The sequence below is a fragment of the Diprion similis genome, chromosome 6, assembly GCF_021155765.1.
Source record: "Diprion similis isolate iyDipSimi1 chromosome 6, iyDipSimi1.1, whole genome shotgun sequence".
In the NCBI taxonomy this organism is placed as follows: Eukaryota; Metazoa; Arthropoda; class Insecta; order Hymenoptera; family Diprionidae; genus Diprion; species Diprion similis.
This window is the reverse complement of record NC_060110.1, coordinates 18848797-18870599: the sequence shown is the minus strand read 5'-3', so window position 1 is coordinate 18870599 and position 21803 is coordinate 18848797. Positions and strand designations below refer to the sequence as shown.

Sequence of the window (21803 nt, the reverse complement as noted above, 5' to 3'; positions counted from 1 at the left end):
CTGATGCCATCTGGCATTGCGGTCTGGTCGGAAGCCCGATCGTCTCTCCCGTATTTTTGTACGCTTATCTGCTTTCGCCTGGGTTCGTTGGATTAATAAGTACACCGTTTTTCTAATGGAATAACACCGAATCGACGCTGTAGTCAATTTACAAATCAGAAGGTATGGAAATTTCGTCTTATTTTATCAGCCTAAATCATATACGTAAACCTCCGTATGTGTGGGCGAATATTTGCAACAAAAACAAAAAAAAAAGACAGGAAACTGAGGTGACATTCCTTCTTCGATGTCTGATCATACCATATTAAAACGTGATATGAAATACTAATTGACTCGACCTAACTGTTGTTGGCAAAAATTGTACTCGACGTCCAGTTCGATTAACGTCCAGTTCGACAAACCATCGTACCAGTATCCATATCGTCTTTAGATAAATCCACATTAATCACATGTGTGAAACAATCATTTTTGAGTTTATCAGTAATTCAAAAGCACGTATTATCACCGCAGTCTGTGTGCTACTTAGTGCAGTTTTGCTTTACAAGTAAATGCAACATTAAAAATCTAAATAATAAACTGAATATCTGATAGTTCGTGTCTTCAATTATATTTCACATGCATGTACAATCCACATGTTTCAGATGGCGTCAACTGCTTTGGAAGAAAAAATTAATAAGATTAGACAAAGGAATGAGGAGATCCGGCGAAGGCATGAAGTATGTGTTACCGGTGATGATATTTACAAGATGAGTAAAGTAGTAGAATTGGGTAATTGAGTACCCTGTGCCATAACGGCTTCATTGCTGACATCACTTTTATACATTCCCAAGATGTTTATCTATAGTCACGGCAAATATTGTATCTCCACATATTTGATAACTGATACCAAATACAGCATATTATTTAATATCAGTAATGCAAAATTTTCATTCCCAGAGCACACTCGTATGGATGATTACATGATCTCATTCTATTCACGAGAAAAAAGAAAGAAATTACGAAAGATCTTTACACAATTATGTAACTTTTTTCCAATTGTAAATTACACATCAAAGATAAATTGTAATAAAAAATCATTATCTATTTTCTAAATAACGAAATTCATTTCCATAAAAATTATTTAAAATTTACAACGGTGGTAAATTTTTTTGTTTCCAGGAAGTGGAAGCAGACAAACAAAATGCTGCTAAATTGAATGCCCTGGTAAAAATGGTCCCCCCGACCGATTGGCCGGAGAGAAAGGAACCACCTGAATTCTCCAATCCACCTGCTCCAAGAAGTAATGGTAATTCCAAGCCAAAATCTTCTGCAAGAGAACATCGTGGGCAACAACAGCAATATCATGCTGCGGGTGGAGATGGAAAGAAGACACATGTATTTGCAGAGGTATATAATTTTATAACGGTAAAGAAATATACTGCCAAAATATTTGTCTTCACCTGTTTCAATGTAGAATATTAAATCCCAGTATATTATTCTCAGTGCAGTGGTGCTTGAAAATAGTCAAGTGAAAATACGTGACTATTTCATTGATATCTAAAAAAGAAAATGACATACTTCAGGGCGATGGACCACCTCCAGATCCTAGCTACAATTTTCTTGCTGACGCTGAAAGAGAAGAAAGGGCTAGAGATGATTTGAGAGATGATCGATTTAGAGGTCGCGGTGGATCTCAGCGAGGACCTTCCAAAAGAAGAGGCGGAGATCCGCAAGGGCATTCCAAAGTAAGTGATATTGGATGAACCAAAAAAAATGTTGAGGTTGTATGACGATCTTTTAATATTACTGTTGTACCAATATTTTAAATCAGATACTCCATATATTGCTCATAATTTATTACTTTAGATGACAGAGTAAATATTGACTTTGCTTATTTCTCATTCTAAAGGATTATCGAGGATCAGCCTCAGGACCTAAGGATGCTACCAGACCAGAGTACGAAGCTTGGCGAGCTGAGCGCAATCGAATTGATGAAGCCCGAATTAGTCGCCAACGTACAGCTGAGGGTAACTGGCGTCGAGAGTGGGATAATAATAAGGTGGGTCTTGACATGTTTCATTATATGACATTACGCGATTTTTTTCTCTGAAACCAAAGAAGCGAGAAGTTAATAATGGTCTAAATAGTAGAAAAATAGCAGAAAGTAATGATCACTATTTGACAGATTCAAATTTTGCAGTCAATAATTTCGTTTCAATGTACGTGAAAGGGAAAATGTGAAAGAATAAAGAGTTGGCTCCAAATTACTTCTATCAAGCCCGTTCTGTTGTGAATAAAGCAAAAAAATTTACATAAATGATATTTGTCAATCAAATGGCGAAAGGTGTAATTCTTGTTGTATCTTAGGTAAACGTTGCAGAAAATGAAGCTGGAGCGCCAAAATCTGTGCGCCTAAATATTGGGGAGATTGTTAGGAAAGACCATAAGGAGTTTGATAAGTGGCAAGGCAATGGTTAGTATTACAGATTACAGTAAGATCACGGTAATATTATTCAGATGTTGGAGTCTCTAACCATACATAGGTAATCCGTTGCATTTTTTAACAAGGACACATGTTTTTGTGCAATCTGAATAAACTGCAAAAATTAATACAAAGCAGCTCTTCACACTTGATAATAAAATTCGTTAGGACTAATGGTGAACGATTAAAAATTGAAAATCGATACCAGGAATTATCTCTTATGTAGACTTTTGATAATGAACATACTTGTTACTTCTCTTGCGATAATTGTACCAGGCAATGATCACGATTCCCCTCGTGGCCGTGGTGGAAAGCAGTATGTTAGTCGTGGTGCTCCGAGAGGATCTCCTAACAATCGAGTTTACCAGCATTCAAATTCGTTTGAGCAATATCATGGGCCCACGTCACCATCAGCTAATAAACCTGCATCCCTGTCTCCGAACAGAATTGATGAACGTACTGTTGTAGCGACTGATAAAAGTATCAAAGTCATTGTCAATCATGACAACACAACTATTACCAAAAGTCCCGTGATGAGTGTTAAAGGTATGTAAATGAAGAAAGCAGGAAATCAGGAATCAATTTCCGACATATTCAGTAGAAATTCTGAATACATAGAAGTCAGAAAACAAAATTATATTTTGAATAAACTTTTAGTGAGTTCGTCAAGTATTGCTGGTACAGGACGAGTTGGACCACGGCAAAAACCCCGCATTCTGTACAGCAGCCAATCAGAAACTGAGGCATCCAGCAACGAACATGATAAATTTTTCAGCCATAAATCTCCAGATGATAAAACAAGTCATGTTTACTTCAATCGAGATATTGATGAGCAACAGCGCTCTGTTCCAAAGAGCCCACATCCGCATCGTAAGCCGGATGGTAACTCTAAATCTCCGTATTTGCCTAAGAAAGAATTTAAGTATGATGCACAACAGCAGAGACATGGAGAAATTGAATCTAAATCACCATACCCGCAACGAAAACAAGTTAAAGACTCTCCAAAGTCTCCGCATTTTGAAAAGAAGACCGATTTTTCAAATCGAGACTCTCATATTAGGCAGAAAAACAATTCTTCAGGTGCATCTACTCATTCTCAAAAACGAACGTTTGATAAGACCAAGCATGATTCACAGAAATATTCTACTCCAAAAAAGTTCGAAGAGCCATATACTTCAAAACCCCAGCGAACACATAAGCGAAATGATAAATCCAAAAGCTTACACCATAATAACTGTAGGGAAGGGCAAGAACCGATTACTACTGAGAGCAACACACAGTCAGACAATCTTAATAACGAAAAGTGTGAACAGTCTATCAATAACCAAATTTTCAATGACAGTGAAAGTCACAATGAAATCAATAGTATAAAAGATATCTGTGAAAAACATTCTCCTGAGGGCACTGCGCTTGTTAACACAGTCAAAGAGACTGAAAATGGAGACAACTCTGTGTCGAAACCCAATATAGATTCAGAAAATACCAGTCCATCTACTGGTATGATAGAAGTTGAAAAAAGTGATACTGACGAAATTCGCTCCGGTGATACTTGTGATATAACTGACAAATCTGAACCAATGATTCTACTTATCAATGAAAATACCAATCGTGATACCAATCCAGAAGAAAAATTAAGTAATGAAAATGCTGAGAAAGAAAGTGAAGTTGATTCTGTTAGCCCAAATTGTGGTGAAAATAAAATTGGCGAACACTGTGATATTATTGAAGAAAATGAGACTAGTAACGAATTGCCAAAAGTATTAGATGAATCACAAAAAGAAACAGACATTCAAACAATTACTGAAATCAATTTAGTAGACAGCACACTAGAAACAAACTGCACTGTTAAAAACATATCTGATAACGAAATTAAATGTGAACAGCTGAATTCAATTCTTGCAGAAGGTCTTGATAATGTCAAAGAGTCGGTAGAAAATATACTTACTCTGACAAATGAACTGCAGAGTGAAGCAAAAGCTGAAATATCTCAGAAGCCTAAAGATGTGGCAAATGAAATTCCGCAAGCTAGCAACACCATTGAGACCTCAGATATCGAGAAAGAAGCGCTTTCATCAATAGAAATCAAGATGCAGAATAATGAGGGAAAAGCTTCAAGCAATATCGACGGCCAAGTTGTTAAGAATTCAGAAGATGAAGAAACTTCAGTAATCTAAACAAAATAAGTTGTACATAATATAGTGATGCATAAAAGCTGGTAATGCTAAATAAGCGAAATTTTTCTAATGTCAAAACAGTTGGCATGATGATGTAAATAATGCAAGGAGAAATATCGATATCAATTTTCAATGCTCAATTTATACATCTTGCAAGTTTGTAAATTTTATCTCAATCGAAATGAAATCTTCTAGCCTGTAATCAAGACGATTTTTGATTAAATGTGATCATGCCAACTGTATGGTTAGAATATAATATTTAAAAAGAAGTTCGGAAGTATTGAAAATTTCCATTGATAAAAATGTATCCAATATTTCTAGTTTAACAATAATTATTCGGGATTTTATTCTCTTATATGTTATACTACCAATTATGAGTAAGAATCTTCTTACTCAACAGTTATCTATCGTGATCATACGGCAGTTTAATTTTCTCGTTTGATATATTTTACAAACTCTTAATTTGTCTTGTTCAACTTGAAGCAATACTTTTACATTTTGGGTAGCATCAATATTCCTTATATTTATACTCCTATCGATTATTGTTGAAGTATAGTAATCTTTACTGCCATTTCATATTGAATAACATTAATAATATAAATCAGAAATGTTGAAAATGGTGAACGCACATATTGGAGTCAATGGTAGCACCAGATTTATTGTAACACAATAAAATATAATATGCGTACTCACATAAGTAAATACGAAAAAAAAAAATGAAATAAAAAAGGAAATTGTTTATTTTAAAAAACAATCGAATATTTTTCTACTAAATATTTGAATTTAAAAATTTAAGGTGCAAGACTGCTTTAGAAAAGGAAATGTGAAGAAATTTTTTTTTTTCTTATTACGAAATCAATGTTTATTTATTTCAAATATTACACGTTTATTGTAGCACACTGTTGAATTATTTAGGATTTATATGTGTATTTATTTTGTTGTTATTTAAATTTTTGTTATTTTTGTTATTTTACTAACAACTTTATCCAACAAGTTTTTGCAAACCGCTATTTACGTAACTTGATTTTTTTGAACGCTGTCATCAATACTAAAGTACTATCCAAACAGTTTCAACTGATTAATAACAGTATTTAACAGTGATTAAACAGTAGCTTCCATGAATTTCAGGAATGTTAAGCATTTTTATAATAACAAATGAATAATTTGCAAATTAGAGTAATACGTGTATGGCATTCAACATCATAGCCTTCGCGTGACAGTTGTCAATGCATGGTACACCTTATTTTTCTATAATCTAATTTATGTAACTGCATTCTTAGGTGCTTACAAAGTTAAGATAATTTTACTCTTTACACTTAATTCATTGTTATTGATAGAACCTGTAATTTTACATTAGTTAAAGCTGAGGATACGGTAGAATTATTCCCAATTAATACGAAATAACTCGTGAAAATGTAAATTGAACCAGTTCTTTTTCGAGTCATTGCTTGATGCAAAATAATTATTTGAGGTACCTACGGCTTGCTGCAGAGATATATGCAATCCTGAATTTCCTCAGTTATCGTCAGGCTCGTGGTAACCCTGGTCACCTTCAAATTCTGGTGATTCGTTCATGAAACCTTCCTTGGAATCAATGGTCAACATAGGAGTTTTATAATCGAGACTGTCCATTAGGTCTTTTATCATGGTCCATACCCGTACATTCGACAGATTGTTCTAATATATTTTCAAAAAAATAAAAATCAATAAATCTGTAATGCTTGCTAACAAAATATAATGGTTCTTTATTTTGTCCTGTACCAAGTACTTAACAATTAAGTAACTTTTGTTAAGTATTACTATTACCTTTAAAACTTGTCTATAGCATTGGAGAAATTCGTCGTAACGCTGTAATGACATGTTCACTAAGCACAGATAGCCCCACACTTCAGCATTATGCATGTTCAAATTATTAGCTTCTGTCAGTGCTTTTTCAGCATTTTTTATATCGTTCAACTATGTACAGTAAAATATAATGTGCATTTATTCATTGCGATATCACATGTCCCAAGTATTTATGTTAATAATTGGATATAACATACGTGATAAGAGGCAATTCCTACGCCCAGCCATGATCTACATGTTGGTGAATTCTTACAAACAACAAGGAAAAGTTTTTTTGCAGCTTCGTATTGATCAGTGTCAAGATATAGATATCCCAATCTGATTTTGAAGAGTTTTAGTGGACTACAAATCATGTATTCAACCTACCAACTTACGCTATTTCAAAATATATTCTGAGTAATGAAATATAGTCTATCATATCTAAATGTAAGAATTATATTTATTTACCTTAACTGTGTAAGATGTAGATCTTCAGGACGATCGAATGAACAATTAGCAAACTCGTAACAGTACATTGCTTGATCAAAATTGCCCACTTTTAAATGGCAATGTCCCATTAAACTTGCCACTGAGTATTCCTAGAAATTTTTATCAGTATACCAATTAAGTGTTCTTTCTTCAACTAGAATGTATACGTAACGATTGCTAAATTGCAACGATTATTATTATACACATACCATTCCATGCAAGCTTACTAGTTCTTGTAAATGGCATATTGCATCGTCATATCTATCTTCCATATAATGTTGTGTAGCCATGAAATACAGAAAATGTTTTGTCCTGCCCATTTCTAACAATTCTTGTGAAAGCGCTATGCCTGCAAACTGATATAAATACTCGTTATTGCAGTCTATCAGAATCAGATAAAAATAAATTTTTCTTACATCCAAGCAAAACATTTTCAACAGTAAAACTGCTGTTACAAGATAGATTCTATCCTTTGGATAATTTAATGCTGTCCAAACCAATGGATCGCGATTCAAAAAATGTGTGGATACGGTATTTGAATCCTTGTCTTTCATGCACTTTAGTGCGACTTGAATAGTGACATCAGCACCTGAAATTCAAAATTATTTGTGGCATCACTTCACATGTTAGTGTAACAATATAATATACCTAGAAAATATTCTGTTCGAAGATAAAAGAGGTGAAGAATAGCCCATCCTTCAGGAAACCGAGGGTAAATTTTCGTCACAATTTGGAGAAAAACCTCTGCATCACGATATTTTTCTTTATGACAAAGAATTACACCGTATAAAAGCAATCTGTGTAAAAATAAATAATTATCATAAAAGCAGTAGATATCCAGGTGCATCCAACCAGTAGTAATAATTGTGATCAAACTATGTAATCAGGACTCACGCGATTTTATGCTTTTTGTTCAATACAATGGCTTCACGACAACATTCTGTGGCACGGTCTATATCTTTAATCCGAAGTAAGTATATGGCATACTCAACCCAACTATCAGGATTTTTTTTGTCATTTTCTATTATCTAAGAGGATAGTACGAACCGGGATTTGAGAACAATAATCGTAATAGCTTTACCAATTAGAAGTAAAAAATGATAGTGCATACGTTGAGATACTCTGTACGTGCATCGTCCGCAGAGTCAAATGCACAAGCTTCTTCTGCAAAGAAACTTGCGTTTGTAGTAGAATTACTATCCAATAAGTCTCCGGCCTTCTGACCCTCGACAACTTTATTCAAAGTACGATGCATTTGTTCAATCAGATATATATAAGTTGTAGCGACAAAGTTCTGAAAAATCAAAAAATGAATAAATTAATGAGTATGAATTTTTGTTCTAAAACATTTTTTGGTAGAAATTCTAGTTATATATACCTGACACTCTTTTTTACTGAGCATGTACATTTCTATTTTGAATTTTTGATCTAGTAGCATTATTATTTTACTTTTCAGCGTGCTACGCACGGTCAAATATGATCCTGTGTCATGTAGATATTGTACAAAGCAAGCAATGTCATCCTGAAAAAATTGAATGTCTCTTACAAATCGATTTTCAAAATGAATTTAATACGAACAATTTGGTTGATATATTGTTATTTTGCTATCAATTGTATAATGGCATGCAAAATAGTACTGAGGGGTAGCTTCTATTTGAATAATCACCTTAATGTAGCTATATTTACAGTCCTTCTGAGCACCTGATGCAACATTATCATCACTAAATTTTTTTCCGCTTTCATTTGAACGAAATATTTCTAAGGATGTTGAAATCTTATGGGGTCTCTGCTCAGATGCACCAGGTATCATATGGTTTTGAACAAAATCCTGGATACAAAGTGATTGTCACGCTCATTACTTTATTAAAATTATTTAAGCAGATCGTGACATTTACCAATACGCAAAAATGCAAAGTAAAAATCGAGTTATTGAATGATAAAGAATTTAATTATGACAAAAAAGTGATACCTGGTATGCTTCACAAAGTGTGTCAACTAATTTTCTGATACAGTTTGAGTACTGTTCTTCAGCCAGATCACTTGTACATGGTATTGGTGGTAAAATACAACTATGTACCATCTCGTCTATACTGTAGATATTGCTTAAGAATTGTACTGAATTACTTACTTACGATTACCTTGGAAAGTATGAATAATGTGAAAAATACGTACAGATTGATGGATTCAATCAGTATTGCAATAATCCATTATTATCCAACTTTTTAAACGACCATTATAGTCTGTTATCTTCAAACATCGTTTGATCGACGCTCGAAGTACCTTTAAATAGTACATTATAATTCAACTTGCCTGTCTGTCAGATCTGCCAATGTTCGTGCTGGCTGCAATGAATGATGTAACTCAAACTCGATGATAACGAATGTAGACTGACCGTTTTCTGATATAACAGGAAAACTTGGTACGTATTCAGTCTCTGTTGATACTCCTGCAGTCTAGTTGTATAAATTATTCAGTTTTAAGAAATTACAGTGTGATAGTGATACGAAACTCGAGAATTTGATATGTGATATTTTATAGTTGCTTTATATACCAACCATTGGCAGTGAACCATCTTTTGTGGACGATTTTCCCCTTTTCAAATCCTTTTCTTTGGTCAGCTCTTTTTGCATGTCTTTCACAAACACAGTCTTATCCACTCCCGTCTGTTCAGCCATAGCAGACAAACTGAACGTATGTAATCGTGCAACCACTCGAGTTCTTGTCGCTGTGTGTATAAAATTGTATACCGCAGCTCTTCAAAATTCAAAATACTACAGGGATTTTTACCTCAGGAATAGAAACAATCAATAGGATGTATGAGTATTTTAAAGGTATAATCAGTTTACTCTAACTTACTGCCAGGATAGAGAAGGTCGGAAACATCGACATAGCTCTGAAATAGTAGGAAAGTGTCTGTGTCTTTTGTTTTTTGCTTTCCTTCATTCTTTGCTTTTCCGCTAGCATTAAAAAAAAAGGGCCAATACTTGTACCTGCATAGAAGAAAGTCGAGATGTGAGCAGTACTTTCTTAATATCGGACGCTTTACTCTCATGTTTCATTTCCACTACATTATAATATTCACCTTTTGATTGTGCTCAACATCTCTTCAGATCCTGAATGCAAAAGTAACGAACGTCGCATAGAATTCCACTGTACTCTGGGTGCCGCTTCTGATAACTGTTAATCAATATTATAGGCGGTGCATAGATTATGAGACGTCGATATTTATTTCAACTGATAAGTCGACTTTCTGAGTATAACCAGCTAGCTAACTATTGAATATAGGAATACTCTTGTGTACCTTAAGGTCAAGGTCGTTTTTAAGTTCATTTCTTGTAAGATTACTATTCAGCTTGTATTTCGAGAGCTTAGCATGTCCATCCAAATGGGCTAATGATTGCCAACACTTAACTTTTTCAATATCAGGAATAGTCATCCTTACACCACTGTCAAATGTAATGTCATCTGGCACCTATGTTAAGCAGAGCAAACAACCAATGTTCATTTCCCACTCAATGTTGTTCAGCAAGACTAATATAATGAGAAGACCGCTGGATCATGCACACATCCAAAAAATGACAAACACATGGTTAAACGCTATTGTTAATTGCTAGGTACGACATACTTCACTTGCAGCATACACGACTGTGCTTGCTTTGTAGTCCATGTCTTCAGTGAAAGAAGGTGGCAAGTTATAAATACTTTCGACGGTGATTGTAAGAAAATTGACATTCATTTCAGGTGGAAATATGTTTTTATCCAGTAACCGTGCCGAGACAGTTAAACGTGGTAAGCTTCTCCAAGAAATAATTGCTTCGCTAGCATTAAGCGATGGCACTTCCAATATCAGTTTCTCCGTCAGGCTTTCTTCTCCTGAAGAGTTTGTGAGTACATATTGATTATATTTGTACCAATTCTTAGTTGCAAAAATTAATGTTTTTCAGTTTTCAGTGCTCCGTTTACCTAAGAACAGTGGTATAAGATCAAAATTGCAGATTCCTAAAATAACTGATTCTTGATTTCCTTTCGAGTTTTTTAGTTTCAGGGCAGAATCCCGCTTTGCCTTGTCCTTACTGCTAGCATCCCCAGATGCATCTATGGTATTTATTGTCGCATTGTTACCACCGTTGGAAGTTTTGAAAGCCGTTACTGCAAAATTCAAACATACCTATGAAACCCAGGAAAATGTATTAAGATATATGCGAAACATTTTTGATTTCAGCACTAAGTTCCCCCCTACTTAAAATTGGCGTAGATACTGCAGCCTGCATGCTGCTCTGTTTATTTATTAGAATTGTAAACAGAGTATTATAATCGATGCTGATGACAGAATTCTCTTCAATCTGGTCTAATTTTAGGGAAGGACTTTCTCCTAACATATTATCATTGTGTTGAACTTTTATCAGTACCTCGACACCCTCTCTGTCCACCTGCACATTAAAATAACTGTAAATTACTCACAGGATCATGAATGACAGATGATGTTAATTCTCATGCTTTGGATACCCACCGTTTTAATTGTAGACAAATTTTCAATACTGTTGATGGTTATCTCGATAAACTTTTGGATATCTGGTTCTTGCGGAGATAAAGCAGGTGCACTCGCCTCGGTGGATTCAGCTGAATTCTCTTTCTCCGTTTTATTTCTACTACCAGTTTTGCCCTGAAAAAGGTTAGAATAAATTGATTACAAAGTAACGTATAGACACAGATTTCATCTGGGTATTCGGTTAAAGTAAATTTGTATTGCATCTCATAATTCTATATATACCTTTGTCATATTTGCTAATTTATACAAAATAGATGACACAGAAACTTATTTTTAATCTGTAGTAGAGAAATTAACTGTCGAATGGAAGCAGTTCCTAGATTCAATACACTTTTGTCACACTGCAAAAATTAACAAACACTTGAAAGGCAGCGTCAATTTTCCAATGTTATTCAGCTGAAAGCGAAATCGCACGAAATTCAAAAAGATGCGCGCTTCAAGATCGATAGTCGTACTCGCCGCCATTTTTACAGCTGAGTTACTATCGAAAGTCGATTAAACGACGTTCGTCCTTGATCATAGATTTTTAATATAAATTAATTCGGCTCAAACAGTCTTGTCCTGACTATCCGTGAACTCGGAGGATCTCGTGAGGACGATGGGCGAAGTGACAGAGAAAGAACCCAACATACAGTGGGCTTTAGACCTATTGACACCTCACCCAGAGCGTGAACATTTTCCTCTGTATGATTATTGGGTTCCTGTAACGTGTGCTCTGGCGGGTTTCGCCTCGGGTATGGTCGTGAATTATATTGGCAGAAGACCTATGTTCTCAGGTAATTATTCCGATTTATATATTTTGAACTCGAAGACTTACAACAAGCTAACCGGTGGTTACTCGTTATGCACTTGCCCCTCAGCACTTGAACCTAACCTTACTTGCTCTGTTACCCCTGTTACGCAACAATCGCAAATAACATTAAATTTCGTTGTAAGTATCATCGGAATTGTTGTTTTATTATGGCTGTTTGAAATTCGAACTATTTTGTATTCTACTTTTCTTGTATCTTATTTGTACGAAAATCCCACATACAGTCACCAGATACCCAAGTTGAGATGACCATTTTGTACATTGATAGTAATAACATTAAAATTGATCCCCAATGTATTGACTCGTACGCTTTCTTCAAGGAATTCAAACACACATAACGCTTACTGTATTGGGAGCTGGTATAGGACGATGGGCTCACCTTAAGAGAGAAGCAATAGTTTCAGAGAGGGATGCTGTTCTTCGTGATTACATTCGGCTCCATCCTGAAGATTTTCCAGAACCAGGTAAACAGTATTATTCTGTAAATTTATACACTAGACAGAGACATAAATTTTTTCGTTGAAATTAATTTTGCTTCAATTATCATGATTACAGCGTTTTCAATGTTACTGTGAACCAGTCTCAGTAACTTTTCTTCCTCTTGATAATATTCCAATGCTGTCAGCTCTAGCAGCAACTTGATCTAATTCAGAATGCCATTTCTTTTTCAGAACGTAAAAAGTGGGCTGATCAATTTCTGGAGTGGGTTCCAATTCGTTAGAGACAATTATAATATTGTATCGTGTTCATAGGTCATTCATACATGCAATACTACTGTTTGTGAATAAATGGTAAATATTATTAACTTCTTTTGTAAATATTTACATAGTATAAAATAATGAAAGTATTGAAACAGTCTTGTATAGTCAATTTATGAAGGTTCTTCACTAGTATTAAATTTGCACAAAGCTTTGTGTAGTAGGTCGGTAGCATTGAGGTAATTTCTTCTTCGTACAACATTCGCTTTACTTTTCACATCCTGCGAACTATCTATAAAATCTTTCTGAAGATGAAGGATATGTTTTACATTTACCTGTTTTTGCATATACCAAGGCTTCTATTTTTTAATAGATAAAAATAATGTTCGAAATGATCTCAGTTGAATCATACGAAGCTAAAGCTAGAAGCTAGAATTAGCAGCCTAACGTTTAATGTTCATTCCAATAAGGTAGTGAAGTTCGAAAATCAAAATTTCATGAAATACCTCGAATCCCCAATACCTTTATAGAATAATGAGGATAAAACTAAACTGAATTTATCCATTTCCAAAAAGTTTGACTCGTTTTGATGGTAGCTCCGCCTTCATTTGATTTATAATGTGAAGTGAAACGGTAAAATCAATTTTCATCACGTGTATGTATCTATTTTTTTGAGCGAAGCAAGAGGGCTTGATTTACCTTCAGTAATGTGTACGTAAATAATCCGCACAATGTCTAGTGGGGAATATCTCTGTTTGAACTTTATTTATCTTACCTTGTTCCGTTAAACCTAACATGTTCACAAATTATTCGTGGGAAAGGTGTTGAAAGGTTCCGATATAATCTGACAATGAATAATGGTTGAAATTATCTTATTAACTGCTCCAAGCTTGAGCAACAAGCAAATTATTTGACAGCCATGTGCTGAGTGAAACTTAAAGTTTGCAACATTATTACTGTATAGAGCTCCCTGCATCAAATATATCATACAAGTGTTGTACCATATTGATACAGCAGCTTACATATTTTTTAACAAGGAGCTTGAATGAAGTAGCTTATTAAATGGGATTTTATCTGTGGTGTTCACCATGAGAAAATAACTTTTCAATAAGTTTTAGAAAAATTCGAACAGATTAATTCTACAAGAGTACATGCTTATTTAGATCGACTGGAACTTAATTCAATAAATTCGTCAACTATTAACGTACGTATTTATTATTAAATATTTGTATGCTGATTGTTGGAAACAGACATTCAAATTTTTGAGCACTATGCAGTGTGAAATAGTAATAGATATTCTTAAATCATCTTAAACTATTTCATTGTTGCGTCACATAACCGTTATGTATTTCCTCCTCCCAGCTTACAATCGGAAATCGGGTGCAAAGGAATACTATTTTCTTTCTGGATTGTAGTTGTCATTGAATAATCCAGTGCCCTTAGCGTCGCCTAACCATGGATACTTATTTGGGCATTCTCTACATGTTTCTAGATACCTGTAACATATCAACGATTGGTCAGACAATCATGAAATATTCTATTCATCCATTTAAAGAGAAGTGTTTCAATTAAGAATCACAAAAATGCTTTATTTCAATTGATGAACCATTATTTAGTTACCTAGTTGAGGTAAAATTGGCTTCTGCGGGCTTGAAATCAAGTGCACATTTATTAGCATTATTGCACATTGGCTCCGGAACATTATCCCGCTTCTTACATCCCCATCCTTCAAATGTGTTCAAATTTTTCAATGGCGTAGGATCAGTCATCCAATTTAAGACTTGTGTGCCTGTCACAAAGTATACGTCAGGCCTGAAAATACATTCAATTCTTTTAAACGTATCCCACAGAACATCAAAGTAAGCCTTCAAAGCCATTTCAAGACGTACAATGTGAGTGCCCAGTCGACAAACTTATGAAGACCTCGTTCCAATTCTTTGATTTGGAACCAATTCGTGTGGAACGGCATCATGTAAGGCGCCCGATTTTGTTCATAATAACGATTGAAATCCTCTTGCAGCCACTCGAAAACATCATCAGGATCATGGTTGTGCAAGACGCATTGATCCAAGTACGGACAATGTCCACCTTCGTAGCTTTCTACGTAGTGAGCATTAAGAGGCAATTCCCAAACACCTAACATTCAAATAATATGAATTCAGTTAATATTTTCTTCGCAGTGCTAATGATCGCTAACAGCATTACATCTTATTAATACATTACTTGCCTGGGAACGTTTTAGTAGGACAAGTTCCAGCTTTACATTCATGTGGAATTTTGTAGTCAAGAGTATACGGCCAGATTGGTATTTTTGACGGTGAAATACCAATGCTGCTATCGTATATGAACCCAAAGTCTTCGATGACTTTGTACTGCGTGTTACGACCTGGCTTTAGATATGGTGCACGCATACCAACCATTTCGCTCGATGTAACGTTACTGAAATGTTTCAAAATCTCTCGCATACCAATCATCTCACCGACCCATTCTTCGTACCCTTTGTCCTCCAAACCTTTCTGAAGACTGTAAATCATAAAAAGTAATATAAGCCGTTTCTGAAGGAGAAATATTTTCGTACATAAAGCAAAATATTTAAAAATAGATTAGTGAAATTTTTCAATTAGTTGAGAAATGTGGAATGAATGTATACACCATTTGAAAATCTTCCACTTACGATATGGTTTCAACACCAATTTCGTGACCGTCATGCGCCAGGCCTTGGACCATGTTATAATTGCAGTATTCGTGTGAAATGAAGAACGTCCCCTTTATCGGGCAGTTATTAGGATTCACTCTGTCCTCCGCAAATATCTTTTGATAGTGATCAAAGTTATTGTGGTTTATGGCACCATCGAAAGTCATTAAAATCATTTGTGGTGTCTGTAACATTCAACCAGTGTTAATATAAAAATTTGCATGACGTAATTGTGAATACTTGACAAGAATTTACGCCAATGGTGAATCAAAATTGCCCGATAATATAATGCCACAATTAGCTATTCAATTAAAATTACCTCTTCACGTTCTATACCCCCAGGAATGATCGTTCCATCGCGGGAACAGAAACAATACGGTAATTCACAATTCGCGGTGTCGCATTTTAACGCTAGATCTATAGGCGTTTCCGTTATTGGTGCAGGAGCTGTAATCACATAAGAAAAAAACGATGTACCCTGTAGTCGTTTGAAAATTTACTATAACTTGAAATCATGCGAGTACGAATATTCCAGATTTACTTACTAACGGGAATTGGACCGCATCTTGCTTCATTTTTAAATGTGCAGAATTTGCTGATATCGTCGAAGTGTAGCCCGGAGGGACACCTGTTCAGGTACGGAAACGAATCTACGCACTGCATGAGATAAACGTTACCTGTTAGTAATATTATCAAGAAAAGAATATCGGGTTGAAACAAGTCGGTACCATAAAATTAACTAGCGTCGTACCTGATAAAATCTTTTGCAGGTCGCCGGATCGGCGAAATTACCATTTCCCTGACCCTCCGGGCAGATAAACGGCTCATCGCTGAACTTGACGCTTTTTTCAGCCCAAACTGTAGGAACGAAAAAAAAGAAATGACAAAGATGCGTGATTATTTCAATTTCCTCTCCGGTTGGAAATTGATTCTTATACAAAGATGGTAACGCGATTAGAAGAACAAGTTTGACCTGCTTGCGTCAACCGATCTATACTTGCGATTCCAATATGTATTTGCAATTTCACTACACCTGATTTCCTGATAAACAAACTTTAAGTTTCTCTAACATCAATGATCGCCTGCCGGCTTTCTACGCGCAGATATGTACAATGTGTGCATACATATGTCTACGTATGTATACCGTGCTGATACCGTCTTCACACTCAAACAGTATTTGATTTGGCACCTCAATGAGGAAACACCACAAATTTAAAATTTCCGTTTTGACGTACGTACATTCATTCCAATACATATTAGTAAAGCGAAATTTCCCCTCGATTCAACATGAATTGAATATATATTTTCACTTTACCTTTGAGACTGGGTCTTTCTCCGTTTGAATTTAGCTACCGCAGAGAATACAAGATAATTCGCAATTTGCCTAGAAATCACCATTTGTATATTATATAAATGTCAAGGCTCGAAATTTAGCAAGTCAAATCACAGGTGCTTGCGCTATCACGAAATTTATAGTGCGTCCCAGTAGCAGCCGGGATGATGTGTGCGGTTTCTGTATTTTGTAAGTATGCGTACGTCATGCGCGTGTATATGTATATCTATAAAGGAGTAACCGGCTTCGTAAGATATACTCAACTTTCACGAATGATTATCATGTCATTTTATTTATCATTCTGTGACTCTCGCACTGTCTTATGGGCATACGCGTGCATACATGCACGAGGAGTGCAATATAGGTATGGGTACAATTGATATATAAGATGGTCAGCAACATTATTCGCCCGCAGTTTTAATCCAAGGCTATCAGATTCGCGGCAATAACATTATATGCATAAATCGACGATAAAACAACCTTGTTGAGTCCGTCGATTCGGAATTCCGATATTCTCACTCACGTTGCTAGTTAGTAATACGTAAATTATATCCATAAATGTTTTTCTCGTTTCGCATAAATGAATACATCGACGTGTCACAGGGAAAAATCCACCGCATGGCCACAATCGACAGAATCGTAATATAAATTATTGGGAATTTTGAAATTTCGATGATTGTGAAAATTAGAAAGCTTCTCCAATGCTTCGAGAATACGCTTTCGGCGAACTGTAATAAGCTACATATAACTGGAAAAACTGTCTGTATCTACAACTCCTCGAATCTATACCTTCAAAGTAGATTCATATTCCGTCGAGTGCAAGGTGAAATAAAGTGACATTCATTCGCTCACATTCACATATACGGTATAATTTGCAGCCTTGGTAATCGATCACGATCGCAATACCGCGTCGAGTTGAATCCATATTGTTCATAAATTGGATAAAATTCAAGTGGAAATTTCCTCACATAAACAATCCTCGCGTCGATTAGAATAGAGTTTCAGGATATTAAATAGATGGAAAAAGAATTCGAAACGTAAATTCGAGAAAGTTTTCACTGAGGCTTCTTTCGGTTTCCCCAATGATTGTGCCTGCATACACATTTCGTGCACAGGATATATTTTATTATAGCTATATCGAATGCGCGGTGCTTAATCACAGTCTTAACGACGTTAACGTAACGAAATCGATTCGTAGGGCCCGCTTCGTTGCAACTTTATACAAGACATCTTTTAATTTCTACTTTTTATTTCGAAGAAGCAATTAACGCTAATCGTCTCCGGTACATCCCCAAAATCGTGATTGGGAATTGAAGAGAGAAATCTTGTATGGATACCGATATGTAGACGCGTTCTTAGAAAGTCTGATACCTACGGATCGATCGTCTACCACCTATAAACTATACGTACAATACTCGTCTGTATATGTAATCGAAAGCAGATAAAACTGGAAGCTTGCCTAAAGACTTGTACGAGGATAACTTTTACCAAAATTCCATAAAGATCGATGTTTGAGTAGAATTACCGTAAATTCTTCAAAAGGCCACGATATTCAAATTTTTTGCGTACTGATTGTGATCCGCAAAATATATGGATAAGGATGGATTTAGTTCCAGCTACAAGTTCAACAAACCAATCCTCATAGGAGTGACAGCCAAACAGAGAGTACGTGTAATGGATTCTAATTTCTCCCGGCATTTTTGTATCAGCGATGTTTGTACGCGTCGACGTTTCACTGTGATCGTCTGTAACGTACAAACCAAGCTGTTGGCTTGAAAAAAGATGCCATCATTTTGCACATCATGTTACGGGTTTAAGAGGTAAATTTTTCTAGACTAAAACTGATTTACTTACAGATTGGACTGGTTCAGAATATGGAAATCATATTAGGTAAATTTCAGAATAGTATCGTTATACTTTGAATAATATAATTATTTGGCATTTTTAAATTATGTGCGTATATTAGTGGAAATCGAAGGCACAAATCTACGTACGATAGATGTGTTTTCTGACTGTAGGTACACAGTATATACCTGCAGGTGCCCAGAGGCGACAATACCGTTATAACTTATACATATGCCATTGCGCGTGACTTCCATATGGGTGTCAAATACAAGAATGTAAATAATTCTGCAAGCTTGTAAGAATACGAAAATTACCAAAAGCTATACTACTTCCCGAACAATTACTAGACTTTCGGAGTGAAATCCGGGAAACAATATTGGCGCAGTGTCGGATTCCATCTTCCACTATTAATTAGGCATTTCACACTTTTGCGAATTGTATGCTGAACTCTTCAAACACGTGCGGAGTTTTAATTTTCGTGTGGAATTCGCTGCGTTCAAAGAGTCATGCAATGGCGCGCGTCCGAATTGGAAAGCGTTGACGATTTCATGCGCATTCTCGAGATTTAATAAATAAATTCATAAAGAAGTCTATTTGCTACGTGCCGTGATAATTACACAACAAACCGTGATATTCGAGTATACCATTATGTCAGCTAAGGGTATCATGTCATGTATCGATCAATCACGCTCCGATTGAAAGATTAAACTGCATTGCAGCAGGTGTTGCATCAATATGAAAATAATCGCTGCATTTTGACCACATCTCACGTAAATATCATGGTCATCCATTCCGGAACAAGTTTTCGAAGGCATTTCAAGCCAGATAAAATCGAAATTAGAAATTTTTGAAACAATGTGCCAACGTCCACGTTGTGATCGTAATAATATACAACTATATAAATGCAAAAGAAGAAAAACATTTATTCCAGAGCGAAATATATTCCTGACAAGCAGTTGTCTTTGAAGTCTACAGGCGTAACTTTCCCTCTTATCAGGGACATTCGGTATAACATCTCAGAAATCTTGTAGTTTCAACGAAATTGTGATTATATTTCGCAAAAAATGCTCAACACTGTCCGAATACAAATTTCACTTCGTTAAAATTAAGAAAATAAAAAATGGTAATTATGTAATTATAAAACTAGATGTTCACCTGTAACCAGTAATGCGGTGCATACAAGCACCGATCCTGGTAGCTTCATAACTCTTCTCGAACCTCTTCGATGATCTCTTTTCGATTGTTTGACAAACAGTTACTAATAATAGCCTCTAGTCACTCTCCAGTAACACTTATTTTCCTAACTTGACAACTATCCGGAATAACAGCTCGCTCAACACTGATTCGAATCGCCAGGAAAGACTCGGGAGATCCCTCTTTCACGATTTCACGGTGCACCCGTCGCCGCCTTGACGGGCAACGATTGGCTGACCACTTTCTACTGTCTCTACTGCTAATGAAAGAGACAAAATTTATTGGAACCTGAACCTGCCAGGTACGCATACATATTTCGGTGAATATATACTAGCACCACCTGTTTGAATGTACGTACTGTTCGTTGCGCCAAAATTACTGTAAGTTCACAATTTTTGCAGGATTTTGCCGGTACATATGATGAGAGTTAGCCTGGTGAATGTTTTCCTCTCGAACTTGAGGGAAAACTTATCAAATTTGACTCAAATCCACATGCAAAGTTCTGGATATTCGCGAACTCGATTGAAACCTTGCGAAATCAAACTTGTGAGAAAAACCACACAAGTAACGATTTTTCAAAAAAAAATTAGTACGTTTCAAAGTAACTCTAATATTGAGTAAACTAAAGCGTATTCGAGATAAAATCGATATTTTACTTCAAGTCGGAAGTCAAGGCTCAATTAGTATTTAACTAAAAAAATTCGTAACTACTCAGGAACGTTAAGAGGGCAAGTTCAAGGCTGAAATTGTGGCACCTCTTCCCGAATAAGTGTAATGCGTATCTTTATTAAACCTGTACAAGTGTAGATTGATAATTTGATGAGATTCTCACCAATAGTGGAAAGTTTTATCAAATGCTTTTCGATTTTCAGAACAGAACATAATACGAGCTGTGGAATTTGCCGGCTTTCAAGTCCTGTGCATACACGTTTGTATTTATGCACAGAATGTGTATGTATATATATACATATACATTACTCACTTTTACTTCTTTTTCGTAGTCAATACCAGTCAATGCAGCTTGTGGATATACGTTGCCAAACAGGAATTATCGATTTTTTCTCATTATACCAATAACTTATAATGGAGGAATACAGATAAGTAATATTATTAATGATGTTATATACACATACATATATACATATATATGTATATATACCTTAAATTCGTGGAAGAACATCATTATAATATTACTTCTCTGTATTCGTCCATTATAAGGTATCGGTATAATAAGAAAAAATCGATAATTCCTGTTTGACAACGTATCTCCACAAGCTGCATTGACTGGTAGTGACTACGAAAAAGAAGTAAAAGAAAGTACATACGCATTCGTCCCGAAGCATCTCGAAAATACTTTAAGGTCACCGTGCTTGAAAATCGAAAGTATGTATTATGTATATTATATTCGAACGCCAAGCCATTTGTGAGAGTGAATTGAATCCTTCGTTTATTTTACCAACTGTATCCACCTCGCGTAAGTAACATACTCACGCGACAAGTTTCAGGCACTCGGCAATAACCCGGGATCCTTAAGAAGAAGAGAAATTTTACTCATCGAACAAAAGCGACTGCGAATGGATCGTCACGTAGCACGCGATCCCTACATTCAACCATCTTTTTATTTGTCAAAATTTTTTCGTTGCACTGGAAAGCCGATAATCTTCGGGATTTTCTGTGTTTTACTTTCGGCGTAAGTGTATCATGATACATCGGTTTGTATTTTACACTTA

The 21803-nt window shown here is 35.5% G+C and overlaps 4 protein-coding genes across 4 annotated transcripts; 2 read left to right on the top strand and 2 right to left on the bottom strand.

The window, feature by feature from the left end:
- Positions 1–19: 19 nt before the first annotated feature.
- LOC124406427 (protein starmaker-like) lies at positions 20–5357 on the top strand. Its single transcript, XM_046881828.1, has 8 exons — positions 20–162; positions 642–716; positions 1159–1386; positions 1563–1724; positions 1889–2038; positions 2347–2452; positions 2738–3007; positions 3119–5357. Exons 2-8 carry the CDS (start codon positions 642–644, stop codon positions 4633–4635), a joined length of 2508 nt encoding a protein of 835 aa, XP_046737784.1. The 5' UTR covers positions 20–162; the 3' UTR covers positions 4636–5357.
- Positions 5358–6073: 716 nt separating this feature from the next.
- Positions 6074–11728, bottom strand: LOC124406547. The gene is made up of 22 exons (XM_046881983.1): positions 11720–11728; positions 11511–11611; positions 11189–11394; positions 10912–11097; positions 10574–10821; positions 10250–10420; positions 10031–10125; positions 9805–9938; positions 9504–9673; positions 9248–9401; positions 8918–9075; positions 8615–8776; positions 8327–8470; positions 8060–8242; positions 7843–7976; positions 7597–7745; positions 7365–7537; positions 7158–7304; positions 6928–7058; positions 6678–6798; positions 6442–6591; positions 6074–6312 (listed from the first exon to the last, which is right to left on the bottom strand). The coding sequence occupies exons 1-22, from the start codon at positions 11726–11728 to the stop codon at positions 6151–6153; spliced, it is 3288 nt and encodes a 1095-aa protein (XP_046737939.1). The 3' UTR covers positions 6074–6150.
- Positions 11729–11986: 258 nt separating this feature from the next.
- On the top strand, positions 11987–13113 carry LOC124406891 (NADH dehydrogenase [ubiquinone] 1 subunit C2). Its single transcript, XM_046882551.1, has 3 exons — positions 11987–12273; positions 12629–12772; positions 12980–13113. Exons 1-3 carry the CDS (start codon positions 12096–12098, stop codon positions 13027–13029), a joined length of 372 nt encoding a protein of 123 aa, XP_046738507.1. The 5' UTR covers positions 11987–12095; the 3' UTR covers positions 13030–13113.
- Positions 13114–14203: 1090 nt separating this feature from the next.
- On the bottom strand, positions 14204–20269 carry LOC124406889 (chitin deacetylase 1). Its single transcript, XM_046882550.1, has 9 exons — positions 20035–20269; positions 16453–16559; positions 16247–16358; positions 16021–16148; positions 15681–15886; positions 15234–15529; positions 14896–15142; positions 14627–14818; positions 14204–14502 (listed from the first exon to the last, which is right to left on the bottom strand). Exons 1-9 carry the CDS (start codon positions 20081–20083, stop codon positions 14400–14402), a joined length of 1440 nt encoding a protein of 479 aa, XP_046738506.1. The 5' UTR covers positions 20084–20269; the 3' UTR covers positions 14204–14399.
- Positions 20270–21803: the final 1534 nt, after the last annotated feature.